The sequence below is a fragment of the Cebidichthys violaceus genome, unplaced genomic scaffold, assembly GCF_023349555.1.
Source record: "Cebidichthys violaceus isolate CVI_PGR_0920_01 unplaced genomic scaffold, fCebVio1.0.p SCAF_1, whole genome shotgun sequence".
Taxonomy (NCBI): Eukaryota; Metazoa; Chordata; class Actinopteri; order Perciformes; family Stichaeidae; genus Cebidichthys; species Cebidichthys violaceus.
The window spans coordinates 24,087,948-24,105,234 of record NW_027176262.1 but is presented as its reverse complement, the minus strand read 5'-3'; the positions used below and the strand labels follow the sequence as shown (position 1 = coordinate 24,105,234).

Below are 17,287 nucleotides of genomic sequence, written 5' to 3'. Positions count from 1 at the left end.
ACCACAGAAACAGACCCCGCCTCTTTCCATGCATTCAGGAGATTGAGGTGGTAGATCTGTGTAACTCCACCCCTGTCAGAACGCACAACCTCATAGTCGACATCCCCCACTCACCGTGTGACCACAAAGGGCCCTTGCCACTTGGCGAGGAGTTTAGAGCTGGAAGAAGGAAGCAATACAAGTACCTTTTCTCCTGGTGTGAATTGTCTCAACTTGGCCCCTCTGTTGTACAGCCGTTGTTGACGTTCCTGGGCCTGGAGCAAATTCTCACGTGACATCCGACCCAGTGTGTGAAGTTTTGCTCGCAGGTCCAGGACGTATTGGATCTCACTTTTCCTGGTGCTCGGACCTTCCGCCCAGTTTTCTTTATTCAGGTCGAGCACCCCCCTTGGTGTCCTGCCAAACAGTAGTTCGAAGGGAGAAAATCCCGTGGAGGCCTGGGAAACCTCCCGCACTGCAAACAACAGAGGATGAAGCCATTTATCCCAATTACGTTCATCTTTGTTTATAAATTTACGGATCATGGATTTTAAAGTGTTATTCAGACACTCCACCAGACCATTGGTCTGTGGGTGGTACACACTGGTTCGAATAGATTTAATGCCCAGTAATCCGTAAAGTGCTCTCAGTGTGCGTGACATGAACGAGGTGCCCTGGTCAGTCAGAATCTCTTTCGGGATTCCGACTCGGGAGATGACCTGAAACAGAGCTTTTTGCAGAAATGTTGCGCAAAGGCACTGCCTTGGGATATCGTGTTGCGTAATCCACTAGGACTAACACAAAGCAATATCCCCTTGCACTCCGGTGAAATGGCCCGATGAGGTCCATGCCGATTCGCTCGAATGGGACCTCCATTAATGGTAGAGGACGCAACGGCGCCCTCGGAATGGCCGGCTGGTTTACCAATTGCCACTCCGGGGATGGATGCGCACCAACGGCGCACATCTCCCCGGATACCTGGCCAATAAAATCGGGTCATTATCCGGTCCAGTGTTTTTTCATATCCCATGTGGCCAGCCATCGGGTTATAGTGAGCCGTCTGGAAAATAATTTCCTGACGGCTTTTCGGCACCAGCAACTAGGTGTTTTCCTGATCTAACTGAGTGTCACGAGTCACTCTATACAGCCTGTCCCTAATCAATGAAAAGTGCGGATATGACTGTGCTGCGTCAGGGCGCACCAACTGACCATCAATTCGTATCACTTGGTCAAAGGCTGAGCGTAGAGTATCATCCCGAGACTGCTCAAGTGGAAAATCTTCCATGGAGTTTAATTCGGGACACGGTGGAGTCTCCACGGGAGGCTCCGCCGGTTCCCCCTCCCCGTCTGCAGCGTCGGACAACCTTGCGTCACCGCTGAGCACACCACACATACCGCATGACCCAGTCTGTCGCGAACGCACCCCCACACTGTGCCCCATTCATTTATTAAATCCTGGCCAATCTGTCCCCAAGATTAGGGTGTGCTTAAGGCGGGAGCTAACCGCAATCTTTGCACTATGTTTTTTTCCCATGTATCTAATTTCTACTGACACTGTGGGATACTCGTGAACATCCCCATGCACACACCTAATTTTCACCCACAATTCCTCCACCAATGCCCCGGGCCGAACCAGGCTCTGGTGAATCATAGACTGTGTACAGCCAGTATCCACCATTGCCTGATGTACACCCCCCTGGATCCTTACCAGAACGCGGTACGTCGCCGCTGGACCAGGGGAGGGTGTTGGAGGGCCGGCAACCCAAACCACCTTTTCCACCTCCATCAGTGGACACTCCCTCCGGAAGTGACTGGGCTGCCCACACCTCCAACACTCCTGCCCTGGCGCTTGAGGGACCCCCTGTGGGTTGGGAAGAGTGCCGGTGGTTGCAGAGGTCGGTGCATCGGGGGAAGTGGAGGAAGGGTGCCGACTGCGGAGCCAGTGGGGGCCGTGCCAGGAGCTGCTGATGCAGCCTCCTCCGAGGTGCCGGCGTCGGCCGGGCTGGAGTCAGCGGGCGTCCACTGTCCCCCAGGCCGCCACTGGGTGATGGGGGTTCCCAGCGTCGTGGGGCGGTGATAACGGACCCACCCTGACGTACAAGCAGGCAGGGCCCCCACAAACTGCTCCACGACCACCTTCTCCAGGACTTCCTGCACCCCACCTGGACTCTCCGGTTCCAGCCTCCTGGCTGCGGCATCCCTCAGCCACTGAGCAAACGCGAAGGGCCGGTCCTCGGGTCCCAGTCTGGCCTCCCGAAACCTCTGCCGGTGGTCCTCCAGAGACAGGCCCAGTCGGTCGGTGACAGCTCTACGCACATCCGCGTAGCTGTGCCTGGCTGCCGGGGGCAGCCCCAGGGCCGCTGTCTACGCTTCCCCAGTGAGGAGGGGCAGGAGCCGGACCACCCACTCTGCCGCGGACCAGCCGCACGCCGTCTCTCTGGCTTCAAACGTGTCCAGAAATGACTGTACGTCGTCCGCGGCACTCATTTTGTAGAGGACCACTCCAGCCAACGAGGAGGGGGCTGGCACCGGCGGGCCTGGCGCTGTCTGGACCACGATCTGTTCCAGGGCGTAGTCTGCCGCTCGCATGGGCCCCAGTAACTGCCGGTTCGTCTCGGCTAGGTCCTGCTGCATGGTCGCGATCCCTCCCAGCATCTGGCCCAGCACCACAATTGACTGTGTCCGGAAATTCGGCGTCCATCTCCCTGTGCTCGACCCACGTTGGGCTCCAGTGTAACACTCTCTTGCTACCCCGGTGGGTCTTGGGAGCACAATGATGTTGTCAGACTCAGAAAGGCGTTCACAAACGTTCTTTATTGTTATGTATATCAACAGACTGGACCTGGCCGTGTGTTTTCCTGCCTTGCCTCCGAGCACACGCCGCGGGAGTTTGGTGTGTTCCATCGTCCTGCTTGTGCCACAACCAGTCTGTGTCTCTCTCCGAGCCCTCTCGCGCCTCCGTCACTAGCAGGGTATGCAAAACAGTGAGGCAACACAGGATGCGTTTCAGCTGGGCCTAATTAAGTCTCTTCCAGGCCCCGTTCCCTGAACCACTCCCCCACTCTGTCCCCTCTACAGCTGAGCCCACACACGCCCCGCCGCCACAGGGTAGCTCCCTCGAAAGTCACTTGCTTCACCCGCGTTGGTGACTGCACGTCACGTAGATCCCACGATGGTGACACAGAGCAGTGTGTCACTGGTAGAGGACTCCTATTTCCTCGCACTGGCATGTGCAGGAGCAGGAGGAGTTGTAGTCGTCTCAGCAGGAGGTAGAACCCTTTTGCAGTGTGTTGCGTGCACCCAAGTAGCACGTTCAGCTACCCTGACTGCTGTGTGAGTGACGAGTAGGATCTGGAACGGGCCCTGCCAGCGCTTAGCTTTCCAGTTTTTCCTCCTGAAGTCCTTGACCACCACGAAATCACCAGGCTGCAGCTTGTGTAGCGGTCCTGTTGCTGGTTGTGGAAGGGCTGCAGACACCTGTTTTCTTATGTTAGATAAAGCAGAGGAGACTTGTGCACAATATGTTAACATTTCATGTTCGCTTAGTGCGGTGGACAAAAGACGGGCTCTCGGAGCTTCGGTGCCTACATGAGGTGGAGCACCAAACAAAATCTCAAAAGGACTCAGATTGCTCCGTGTTCGTTTTCTCATTCACATGTACATCAGCTACTAGAGGCAGGGCTTTTGTCCAAGGGAGACCTGTGTCAGCGCAACATTTTCCTAACTTGGTCTTGAGGGTTCCATTTTCTCTTTCTACAGCGCCTCCACTGGCTGGATGGTAAACACAGTGTGTTTTTAAGTCAATACCCACGTATGCACTTAATTCTGTGATGGCCTGATTTACAAAGTGAGAACCATTGTCACTTGATATCTTAGTTGGAATATCCCATCGGGAATTATTTCAACAATCAGTGCTTTTGCTACTGTTGTGTGTGGCACAAGTTATACATGCTTGGCAGTATTTCTGTGCATATGCTGCAAAACCCCTTTGTAAACCAAGTCTCACTAAGTGCACTTAACATTTCCCCTTTTGACACATGGTCTAAACCGTGTGTTGATTTGGCAAAGTAAGAAAAGACATTTTTAGGCAAACAAGGTTTGCTGTCAGGGCCACACCACAGTCCGTCAGTGAACTTGCAGCCAGCTGAGGCCCAAAGGCGCCTCTCATCCGGTGTGGAGAGTGACTGCATGGCTGAAAGAGAAGAAGGGACTGTAACAAATGAGTGGGTTTTGTCAACAGCAGAAATGTGAAGAGGAAGCTGTGCAGCAGCTTTTGCAGCAGCATCTGCACGAGCATTTCCTTTTGAAATGTCATCAGTGTTAGATGTGTGTGCAGCACATTTACATACTGCAATATCAGTTGGTAACAAAATGGATTCCAACAGTTCTGCAATCAGTGTGTGATGTAGAACTGGTTTGCCATCTGTTTATTTCACTTGCAAGGGAAAAATGCACCACAGCCACTTCAGTCAGTGTCTGTGGTGAAAACTTCAACATCGTACAAGATACCAAACCATTTTATGCATACATGAGTTCACGCCTTGGGATAAATCATAGACAGGGAGCAGATGTTTTCATACACTGGCTATCGTTCTTATCTAGACACATGTCAGGTGCGTTAACTGAGAGTCAGTCACGGTTTTAAGGTGTGTCTCAAACTTGCCAAACAGACAAAGAAGACACTGTGTCTTTACTTTCTCTTTCTGAAGTGGGAGTGTGTGATCAGCCATGAGAAACAGGACACTGGGTTCATAAACTGATTAACTGCTTCTCCAGGACTGCTGTGTTTTGTCAGTGTTTATGTTCCTCACTTTCCCTTTCAGTTGTAAATCTTTTAAAACATTTCATGATACTAAACATATATTTTTTCCATTACAGTGTTTACAATGATAACTTTAAAAGAACAGAAAAGAAACATGGACACTTTATGCAGTTTATATTGTACACACAGTTCACAAAAAAGACTTGGACAAGAATTAAGAGCATCCTCTCTCTGACGTACAGTAAGCTGACGTACTGTCGGAGGGAAGCTTCAATCTGAAAATTTATATTAAGCTGTGAAAATACAGTATGCCCACATGAGGACAGTTGAGGGTGGAGATGGCAGCTCTCTTTATTGGTCTGACCCTGTCGCTGGGTTTGTGTGAGCTGAACTCAGCTCTTGCCTTGAATGGTTCTGGGGATGGTGTGAAACAAAGGGCTGGGCTTACAGAGGAGAGGACTGGTGTTGGGGTCAGCACTGAGGCTTCATCGGTTAAATGCAAGCTCCAGGGTACCACTCGTCTACCTGCATTCTCAATGGATGGTGACTACGTTATTGGTGGTGTTTTCTCCATACATTACTACATGCACACAGTGAAGCATAACTACACCACCAAGCCTGATCCAATAAGATGCTCAGGGAGGTTAGTAAGAGGGAGATGTGGGGGCAAAGAGGATGTTACTCTGTGGGGATGGAAATGTTTATACTTTTATTTGAATTGTAATGCATTAGTATTTTGCCATAACAAAGTACGTATTATATTCACGAAGTAGTAGAAAATTAGAGTATATTTTTTGTATTTGTTAACTGAAAACATTATGAACACTACAATTTAAGTATGGTTAATCTGTGCGTATTGTGCATTTTGGACTGATATCCTATTCTGTGTTTGTTGTCTTCAGTTCTCCTGTATTATGTGTTTTTGGTTAAATTGTATATTGTCCCCATATGTAGGACATATTTAAACAGTTATTCAACTCTGTGTGTGTGTGTGTGTGTGTGTGTGTGTGTGTGTGTGTGTTTGTCCCTGTACAGCATTAAATCCCGTCAACTGCGCTTTTCACGCGCAATGATCTTCGCCATCGAGGAGATTAACAACAGCACGGAGCTGCTGCCGGGCATCAAACTCGGTTATCAGATCTATGACTCGTGCGCCGCTGTGCCTGTGACGGTGCATGTGGCATTCCAGCTATCAAGCGGCCTGGACCCAGTGTTTTACAAAGATGACAATTGCTCACAATCTGGTACTGTGATTGTCATTGTTGGTGAGTCTGGGTCCACACCATCCATCAGCATGTCGCGCATCATCGGGCCCTTTCACATTCCTCAAGTAAATATTTTTAATTTCTGCAAACTGTGTTTAATAGATGAGTGCTAATTTGTGCCCGTCTTCTTAATCAATTACACTGTTGTATTCATTTAGGTGAGTTATTTTGCCACTTGTGCATGCCTGTCCGATAAGCAGCAGTACCCGACTTTCTTCAGAACAATCCCCAGTGATCAGTTCCAGGCTGACGCACTGGCCAAACTGGTAAAACACTTTGGTTGGACTTGGATAGGTGCCATCCGATCGGATTCGGATTATGGAAACAATGGCATGGCGTCTTTCCTGGACGCAGCGCAAAAAGAGGGGATCTGTGTGGAATACTCTGAATCTTTCGATTGGACCCACCCACGTAGCAGGATCCAGAGAGTAGCTGACATTATCCGCAGGTTTCTACGTTCACTGATTATGTGCTTTTGTTCCCTGTGATCATACTGACCTTCTGCACACAAATCCACATCAATGTTCTGTTTATTATAAGATAGATGAATATTTTGTTATCTTAGAGGCACATTAGAAATGTATCTTTTTTTTTCGGTCACCTGTATTTATCTCATATTTGTTAATGATCTTTATTATGAAAATACTCAGTGAGACAAAAAACTGTTTTAACTATATCCATACATATGTACAAATATGTTGTAATATATTTTGTTTTTATTGGTATAATACAAAGCAGAGTAATTTCTCTCCAGGTCGACAGCTGTGGTTGTTGTGGCATTTGCACCTCCTGGAGACTTGAGTATTCTACTGGAGGAGCTGTCACTCAAGCCCTCTCCACCTCGCCAGTGGATAGGCACTGAGTCCTGGGTAACTGACCCAGACATGCTGAGGTTCAGCTTCTGTGCTGGAACAATTGGATTTGCCATTGAGCAATCTGTCATCCCTGGTCTGAGAGACTTCCTGCTGGATCTCTCTCCCTCTAAAGTGGCTGCCTCTCCAGTGCTTACTGAGTTCTGGGAGGATGAATTCAACTGCAGGCTGGGACAAAGTGAGAAAGTTTGGCTGATCTTTAACATAACTGACTCACAGATGGGTCTTTGTCTGACTTGTGTTTTTTTATTCAGTCAGTTGATTCAATGAAACTAAACAAGAACATTATACATACAACACCTTCCTGTCTTTGTGTGTTTTTAGGATCAGCCACAGAAAAAAATGCGTGCGATGGAACTGAAGACATAAAGACGATCCAGAGCCCGTACACTGACACATCTCAGCTCCGAATCACTAACATGGTGTACAAGGCTGTTTATGCAATAGCACATGCCATTCATAATGCAATGTGTCAGGAAACACACTCTATAATTCAATGTGACAAATTCACCAGCATAGAGTCCAAACAGGTCGGTCAAAAGAAATATGTCAACACCACTATGTCCTTTTTTGACATAGTGTACCTTTTCTTAAATGATATATTAATTTTATCTTACATGGTTTCAAATCTCTTCCTCATTGACTTCCGTTACTTCATCCTCACAGGTTCTCACTCAGCTGAAAAATGTGAATTTCTCCCAAAATGGTTATGATGTGTCATTTGATGCAAATGGGGATCCTGTGGCCACATATGAGCTGGTTAATTGGCAAACAACTGAGACTGGCTACATTGAGTTAGTGACAGTAGGGCACTACGATGCATCACTGCCGGTGGGCCAGGAATTCCAAATCAATAGGAACCTCACCTGGGTGGAGAGTGGCACACAAGTAGGGAGCCCAAAATGAATATTGTAACATATTCCAATTTAAAATTAGGTGATAAGTGTTCTTGGTCTCTGTTCCTCCAGTCCATACTGGCTGTGAAGAGATCTGTTCTAAAGTTACAGCATTTTCAGTCCTACATCACACGTAATAGTTTCAACAAAAGAGTTCCCTTGCTGAGTTGCAGCAGAGGAATAATAATACAAAATGTGACTTTGTCCAAAAACACAAACTTTGAAAAATAACCACTTGCTTTGTCAAAGCCAGACTGCTGAAGCCTCATTTTGGCTTTATTTGAACTTTAGAACACATTTTTTACACAACTGTGGATTTTTTCCACCAGCAGCTGCATTGACAGAACCCATTACACAATACACATATTGACATGCAAGTATTGATTTTAGACAGATCTGAATGTATCCTTTATTCCTTGGCGCTTCGAAGCACACCTGAACATGTGTGAATTTGTTTGTGTCTATGTGCCAGGTGCCTGTGTCAGTGTGCTCTGATAGCTGTCCTTCAGGAACCCGTAAAGTGCTGCAGAAAGGAAAACCCATATGCTGTTATGATTGTATACCGTGTCCTGAGGGAGAGATTAGCAATGCTACAGGTATTGTTTTTCCTACTGCATATCTACTGGACAACATCAAATATCGACAGCTAAAAGACATTTTTGTTTTATTTTTTCAGATTCCCCTGATTGTTTCTCTTGCTCCAAGGAATTTTGGCCTAATGCAAAGAGAGACACTTGTCTCCCCAAGCCTGTAGAGTTTCTTTCCTTCAATGAGGCCCTAGGAATCATCCTGGCTGCATTCTCAGTTGGTGGTGCCTGTCTTACCATTATAACAGCGGCTGTGTTCCATCGCCACAGGACTTCCCCGATTGTCAGGGCCAACAACTCTGAGCTGAGCTTCCTGCTGCTCTTCTCTCTGACTCTCTGTTTCTTATGTTCATTAACTTTCATTGGAGAACCCTCTGAGTGGTCCTGCATGCTGCGCCACACAGCTTTTGGGATCACCTTCGTCCTCTGTATGTCTTGTGTTCTTGGAAAAACAATAGTAGTGTTAATGGCATTCAAAGCCACTCTCCCAGGTCGTAATGTCATGAAATGGTTTGGTCCTCCACAGCAAAGAATGACTGTGGTGTCTTTCACATTCATTCAAGTTGTAATATGTACTCTTTGGTTGGTTCTTAGTCCTCCTTTTCCAAAGAAAAACCTAACCACATACAAGGAGAGAATCATCCTGGAGTGTGCTTTAGGCTCAGCCATTGGGTTCTGGACTGTGCTCGGGTACATCGGCCTGCTGGCTGTCTTTTGCTTTGTGTTAGCTGTCCTAGCCCGGAAACTACCTAACAATTTTAATGAAGCCAAGCTGATAACCTTCAGCATGCTGATATTCTGTGCAGTCTGGGTCACCTTTATCCCAGCATATGTCAGCTCTCCTGGTAAATTTACTGTGGCTGTGGAGATATTTGCCATTCTGGCCTCCAGTTTTGGACTCATATTGTGTATATTTGCTCCAAAGTGTTTCATCATATTGTTTAAGCCAGCGAAAAACACCAAGAAACATTTAATGAACAAAAGCCAATTCTAAGAAAAATCGGACTTTTTGAAAAAACAAAGATGGCAGTTGAAGGGACTTTTAATAAAAATACATAAACCACAGAGGGCAAGCAGGGAGAATTTGTCACATGTGTATTTTTGGCTAGAAATAAACCAATGTCCAGCTGGTACAGTTTCACATATGTGCTCACTGGCATAATGTAAATAGCAGCATTGTCCAAAGTCATTCTCAGTTTCAATTCATCAAATTGAGAATCTAAGCATGCCAGTTAAGCTCTCACTTAAACACGTTGACACAGTCAAAGAACTGTTCTACACACCTGATTCTCATCACCTGCAGCTTACCTATGTGCACTTCATACATTAATACTCCAATCTGTGATCAATGTCAGAACTGCATGTATACAATCACCCTGTGTTTTAGGTAAGGATACAATAAAGACACAACACTAGATTATGCTCCAATGGCAACGTTCAGTGTGAAGTTTATGATAAAACATTCAGTTTTCACCTTGTTTAAATATTTACATTTTAAGTTTTTGTACATTAAACTTTTTAATAATTGTAATGTTGTTTTTGTGAAAATCCTTTAAAAAATTTTTTTTTTCCTATTTCACAAATATGATTTCATCAAGTTCTAAAAAAATAGAAGAAAGTGAATAAATAAAGTACAAAATAATAATATAAATTTGTGTTACTTTGTCTCACAAATCAAAAGAAAATAATAAAGTCTTCACATGATTCAAAGTTGTCTTGTTCTGTTCATTTCACTTGTTTATTTACACTATTGTCATGGTGGTATTGGCAGTGTTTGCGTGCTACTTCGAGCTCCCACCATACAAAAGGAAAAATAACTACAAATGCAACCAGAGATGTAATACAGAAGAAAGCTCGTGTGCCTCCCACTCTGTGGAGAGAATTCCATGGCCTACGTACATCTGCCATAATGTGTGTAAAAAAGTGAACAGCCAACCAGTTTGTATGGAATTCACCCGAGCAACTGGTTTGTGTGATCAGTTGTGTTTCTGTTGACACCGTGAGGTTTCCACAAAACTGTCAGAGACACTATTTTACCTCTCTTTAGGTTCTAAATGTGTGTATGCAACTATATGTGTATTTCTGGGTGTGGTGCCGAATGGGTGTGGAACACTCTCTTGCTACTCCGGTGTGTCTTGGGAGCACAATGATGTTGTCATACTCGGAAAGGCGTTCACAAACGTTCTTTATTGTTATATATATCAACAGACTGGACCTGACCGTGTGTTCTCCTGCCTTGCCTCCGAGCACATGCCGCAGGAGTTTGGTGTGTTCCATCGTCCTGCTTGTGCCACAACCAGTCTGTCTCTCTCCGAGCCCTCTCGAGCCTCCGTCACTAGCAGGGTATGCAACACAGTGAGGCCAAAATCAGGATACGTTTCAGCTGGGCCTAATTAAGTCTTTTCCCAGCACCGTTCCCTGAACCACTCCCTCACTCTGTCCCCTCTGCAGCTGAGCCCACACACGCCTCGCCGCCACATACCCCCACCGCCCGACTTAGGCCGGGTAGCATTCCGGCCTAACCTACTCCCCCACCGCCCCTTGAGAACGGGAGAGGAAGTCGGCCATGGCCATCTGTGGACCACCTTGAAATTAAATGGCTGTAACGCCAGATACCACCGAGTGATCCGGGCGGTATCTTTCAGACGGTGGAGCCATTGGAGCGGGGCGCAGTCCGAACAGAGGGTGAATGAGCTTCCCAGGAGATAATAGCTCAGGGACTCGACCGCCCACTGGATGGCCAGGCACTCCTCCACTGTGCTGTACCTGGCCTCCCTTTCGGACAGCTTCTGGCTGATATATAGCACCGGGCGGTCAACCCCCCGTACCTGCTGGGACAAAATGGCCTCCAGCCTTCTGTTCGACGCGTCAGTCTGCAGAGTAAAAGGAAGAGAGAAGTTAGGCGTATGAAGGAGTGGTTCCCCACAGAGAGCCTGTTTCACCCTCTCAAACGCCAACTGGCACTGCTCTGACCACTGGACCGGATCTGAGGCATCTTTTCGAGTCAGGTCGGTCAAGGGGCTGGTGAGCTCTGCAAAGTTTGGGATGAACCACCTGTAATAATCCGCCAGCCCCAAAAAAACCCTCACTTCTTTTTTAGTCTTGGGCCGTGGGCAGGCTGCGACAGCCGCGGTTTTGTCCACCTGAGGACGTACCTGCCCGCCGCCCAAGTGGTACCCCAGATACCGTACCTCCCTCCGTCCAACTGCACACTTCCCTGGGTTGGCGGTGAGCCCCGCCTGCCTCAGAGACTCCAGCAACGCGCCCACCTGCTGCACATGCTCCGCCCAGGTGGTGCTGTGGATGATCACATCATCCAGGTAGGCGGCAGCATATGCAGCATGTGGACGCAGCACCCGGTCCATGAGGCGTTGGAATGTGGCTGGGGCCACGAACAACCCAAAGGGAAGTGTGGTTAATTGGTACAAACCAAACGGAGTGGAGAAGGCTGATTTTTCCTGTAGGGTCGTGATCGCACCGTCACTCCCAGGGGAGTCTCGATTTGGTGCTCTATGAGGTTTGTGCGTCTTGGCCATAGGGAGAACACGTCAGCAAACTGCTTCTGCAACTGGGCGATGTCTGTTCTCTGGGTCCCGGAGAGAGGGCCTTCACAAAGGAGCGAGGTGGGATTGGTGAATTTTGAAACCTTGGGCTCCAGCTCCTCTCTCTCAGCCACTGCGGACACCACAGAAACAGACCCCGCCTCTCTCCATGCTTTCAGGAGATTGAGGTGGTAGATCTGTGTAACTCCACCCCTGTCAGAACGCACAACCTCATAGTCGACATCCCCCACTCACCGTGTGACCACAAAGGGCCCTTGCCACTTGGCGAAGAGTTTAGAGCTGGAAGAAGGAAGCAATACAAGTACCTTTTCTCCTGGTGTGAATTGTCTCAACTTGGCCCCTCTGTTGTACAGCCGTTGTTGACGTTCCTGGGCCTGGAGCAAATTCTCACATGACATCCGACCCAGTATGTGAAGTTTTGCTCGCAGGTCCAGGACGTTTTGGATCTCACTTTTGCTGGTGCTCGGACCTTCCGCCCAGTTTTTTTTAATCAGGTTGAGCACCCCCCTTGGTGTCCTGCCAAACAGTAGTTCGAAGGGAGAAAATCCCGTGGAAACCTGGGAAACCTCCCGCACTGCAAACAACAGAGGATCAAGCCAATTATCCCAATTACGTTCATCTTCATTTATAAATTTACGGATCATGGATTTTAAAGTCTTATTCAGACACTCCACCAGACCATTGGTCTGTGGGTGGTACACATTGGTTCGAATAGATTTAATGCCCAGTAATCCGTAAAGTGCTCTCAGTGTGCGTAACATGAACGAGGTGCCCTGGTCAGTCAGAATCTCTTTCGGGATTCCGACTCGGGAGATGACCTGAAACTGAGCCTGCGCGACACTTTTTGCAGAAATGTTGCGCAAAGGCACTGCCTCGGGATATCATGTTGCGTAATTCACTAGGACTAACACAAAGCAATATCCCTTTGCACTCCGGTGTAGTGGCCCGATGAGGTCCATGCCGATTCGCTCGAATGGGACCTCCATTAATGGTAGAGGACGCAACGGCGCCCTCGGAATGGCCGGCTGGTTTACCAATTGCCACTCCGGGCAGGATGTGCACCAACGGCGCACATCCCCCCGGATACCTGGCCAATAAAATTGGGTCATTATCCGATCCAGTGTTTTTTCATATCCCATGTGGCCAGCCATCGGGTTATAGTGACCCGTCTGGAAAATAATTTCCCGACGGCTCTTCGGCACCAGCAACTAGGTGTTTTCCTGATCTAGATCTAACTGAGTGTCACGAGTCACTCTATACAGCCTGTCCCTAATCAATGAAAAGTGCGGATATGACTGTGCTGCGTCAGGGCGCACCAACTGACCATCAATTCGTATCACTTGGTCAAAGGCTGAGCGTAGAGTATCATCCCGAGACTGCTCAAGTGGAAAATCTTCCATGGAGTGTAATTCGTGACACGGTGGAGTCTCCACGGGAGGCTCCGCCGGTTCCCCCTCCCCGTCTGCAGCGTCGGACAACCTCGCGTCACCGCTGAGCACAACACACATACCGCATGACCCTGTTTGTCGCGAACGCACCCCCACACTGTGCCCCATTAATTTATTAAACCCTGGCCAATCTGTCCCCAAGATTAGGGGGTGCATAAGGCGGGAGCTAACCGCAACATTTACACTATGTTTTTTTCCCATGTATCTAATTTCTACTGACACTATGGGATACTCGTGAACATCCCCATGCACACACCTAATTTTCACCCACAATGCCTCCACCAATGCCCCGGGCCGAACCAGGCTCTGGTGAATCATAGACTGTGTACAGCCAGTATCCACCATTGCCTGATGTACACCCCCCTGGATCCTTACCAGAATGCGGTACGTCGCCCCTGGACCAGGGGAGGGTGTTGGAGGGCCGGCAACCCGAACCACCTTTTCCACTTCCATCAGTGGACACTCCCTCCGGAAGTGACTGGGCTGCCCACACCTCCAACACTCCTGCCCTGGCGCTTGAGGGACCCCCTGTGGGTTGGGAAGAGTGCCGGTGGTTGCAGAGGTCGGTGCATCGGGGAAGGGGAGGAAGGGTGCCGACTGCGGAGCCAGTGGGGGCCATGCCAGGAGCTGCTGATGCAGCCTCCTCCGAGGTGCCGGCATCGGCCGGGCTGGAGTCAGCGGGCGTCCACTGTCCCCCGGGCCGCCGCTGGGTGATGGCGGTTCCCAGCGTCGTGGGGCGGTGATAACGGACCCACCCTGACGTACGAGCAGGCAGGGCCCCCACAAATTGCTCCAGGACCACCTTCTCCAGGACTTCCTGCGCCCCACCTGGACTCTCCGGTTCCAGCCACCTGGCTGCGGCATCCCTCAGCCACTGAGCAAACGCAAAGGGCCGGTCCTCGGGTCCCAGTCTGGCCTCCCGAAACCTCTGCCGGTGGTCCTCCAGAGACAGGCCCAGTCGGTCGGTGACAGCTCTACGCACATCCGCGTAGCTGTGCCTGGCTGCCGGGGGCAGCCCCAGGGCCGCTGTCTACGCTTCCCCAGTGAGGAGGGGCAGGAGCCGGACCACCCACTCTGCCGCGGGCCAGCCGCACGCCGTCTCTCTAGCTTCAAACGTGTCCAGAAATGACTGTACGTCGTCCGCGGCACTCATTTTGTAGAGGACCACTCCAGCCAACGAGGAGGGGGCTGGCACCGGCGGGCCTGGCGCTGTCTGGACCACGATCTGCTCCAGGGCGTAGTCTGCCGCTCGCATGGGCCCCAGTAACTGCCGGTTCGTCTCGGCTAGGTCCTGCTGCATGGTCGCGATCCCTCCCAGCATCTGGCCCAGCACCACAATTGACTGTGTCCGGAAATTCGGCGTCCATCTCCCTGTGCTCGACCCACGTTGGGCTCCAGTGTAACACTCTCTTGCTACCCCGGTGGGTCTTGGGAGCACAATGATGTTGTCAGACTCAGAAAGGTGTTCACAAACGTTCTTTATTGTTATGTATATCAACAGACTGGACCTGGCCGTATGTTTTCCTGCCTTGCCTCCGAGCACACGCCGCGGGAGTTTGGTGTGTTCCACCGTCCTGCTTGTGCCACAACCAGTCTGTGTCTCTCTCCGAGCCCTCTCGCGCCTCCGTCACTAGCAGGGTATGCAAAACAGTGAGGCAACACAGGATGCGTTTCAGCTGGGCCTAATTATGTCTCTTCCAGGCCCCGTTCCCTGAACCACTCCCCCACTCTGTCCCCTCTACAGCTGAGCCCACCCACGCCCCGCCACCACAGGGTAGCTCCCTCGAAAGTCACTTGCTTCACCCGCGTTGGTGACCGCACGTCACGTAGATCCCTCGATGGTGACACAGAGCAGTGTGTCACTGGTAGAGGGCTCCTATTTCCTCGCACTGGCATGTGCAGGAGCAAGAGGAGTTGTAGTCGTCTCAGCAGGAGGTAGAACCCTTTTGCAGTGTGTTGCGTGCACCCAAGTAGCACGTTCAGCTACCCTGACTGCTGTGTGAGTGACGAGTAGGATCTGGAACGGGCCCTGCCAGCGCTTAGCTTTCCAGCTTTTCCTCCTGAAGTCCTTGACCACCACGAAATCACCAGGCTGCATCTTGTGTAGCGGTCCTGTTGCTGGTTGTGGAAGGGCTGCAGACACCTGTTTTCTTATGTTAGATAAAGCAGAGGAGAGTTGTGCACAATATGTGAACATTTCATGTTCACATAGTGCGGTGGATGGAAGAGGAGCTCTCGGAGCTTCGGTGCCTACATGAGGTGGAGCACCAAACAAAATCTCAAAAAAACTCATATTGATCCGTGTTCGTTTTCTCATTCACATGTACATCAGCTACTAGAGGCAGGGCTTTTGTCCAAGGGAGACCTGTGTCAGCGCAACATTTTCCTAACTTGGTCTTGAGGGTTCCATTTTCTCTTTCTACAGCGCCTCCACTGGCTGGATGGTAAGCACAGTGTGTTTTTAAGTCAATACCCACGTATGCACTTAATTCTGTGATGGCCTGATTTACAAAGTGAGAACCATTGTCACTTGATATCTTAGTTGGAATATCCCATCGGGGAATTATTTCAGCAATCAGAGCTATTGCTACTGTTGCAGCTGTTTGCTTGCTGGATGGAAAAACTTCAACCCACTTAGACCACATGTCTACCATTACGAGACAGTGTTTTTTACCCTCAGACTGAGATAATTCAACAAAATCCATCATAATGTGTTCAAACGGATGTGCTGGTGGTGGGTGTGCAGCTTGCTGTGTTACTGGTACCGGTCTGCCTAAGTTATACATGCTTGGCAGTATTTTTGTGCATATATCATATGCACAAAAATCATCATAAACTGATTAACTGCTTCTGCAGGACTACTGTGTTTTGTCAGTGTCTGTGTTCATCACTTTCCCTTTCAGTTGTACATCTTTTAAAACATTTCATGATGCTAAAAATATATTTTTTCCATTTCAGTGTTTACAATGATAACTTTAAAAGTACAGAAAAGAAACAAGGACACTTTATGGAGTTTACATTGTACACACAGTTCACAAAAAAGACTTGGACAAGAATTAGGAGCATCCTCTCTCTGACGTACAGTAAGCTGACGTTCTGTCGGAGGGAAGCTTCAATCTGAAAATCTATATTAAGCTGTGAAAACACAGTATGCCCACATGAGGACAGTTGAGGGTGGAGATGGCAGCTCTCTTTATTGGTCTAATCCTGTCGCTGGGTTTGTGTGAGCTGAACTCAGCTCTTGCCTTGAATGGTTCTGGGGATGGTGTGAAACAAAGGACTGGGCTTACAGAGGAGAGGACTGGTGTTGGGGTCAGCACTGAGGCTTCATCGGTAAAATGCAAGCTCCAGGGTACCACTCGTCTGCCTGCATTCTCAATGGATGGTGACTACGTTATTGGTGGTGTTTTCGCCATACACTACAATATACACACAGTGAAGCATAACTACACCACCAAGCCTGATCCAATAAGATGCTCAGGGAGGTTAGTAAGAGGGAGATGTGGGGGCTAAGAAGATGTTACTCTGTGGGATGGAAATGTTTTTAGTTTTATTTGAATTGTAATGCATTAGTATTTTGCCATAAGAAAGTAAGTATTATATTCACAAAGTAGTAGAGAATTGGAGTATATTTTTTGTATTTGTTAACTGAAAACATTATGAACACTACAATTTAAGTATGGTTAATCTGTGTGTATTGTGCATTTGGGACTGATATCCTATTCCATGTTTTTTGTCTTCAGTTCTCCCGTATTATGTGTTTCTGTTAAAATTGTGTATTGTCCCCATATGTAGGACATATTTAAACAGTGTGTGTGTATGTGTGTGTATGTGTGTGTGTGTGTTTGTGTGTGTGTGTATGTGTGTTTGTCCATGTACAGCATTAAATCCCGTGAACTGCGCTTTTTACGCGCA

The 17,287-nt window shown here is 48.7% G+C and overlaps 1 protein-coding gene across 1 annotated transcript; it reads left to right on the top strand.

Moving 5' to 3' along the window:
- The first annotated feature begins 5,810 nt into the window (after positions 1 to 5,810).
- LOC137890555 (extracellular calcium-sensing receptor-like) lies at positions 5,811 to 9,355 on the top strand. Its single transcript, XM_068735074.1, has 7 exons — positions 5,811 to 6,071; positions 6,165 to 6,454; positions 6,761 to 7,056; positions 7,203 to 7,408; positions 7,545 to 7,766; positions 8,247 to 8,370; positions 8,451 to 9,355. Exons 1-7 carry the CDS (start codon positions 5,811 to 5,813, stop codon positions 9,353 to 9,355), a joined length of 2,304 nt encoding a protein of 767 aa, XP_068591175.1.
- The last annotated feature ends 7,932 nt before the right edge of the window (positions 9,356 to 17,287 follow it).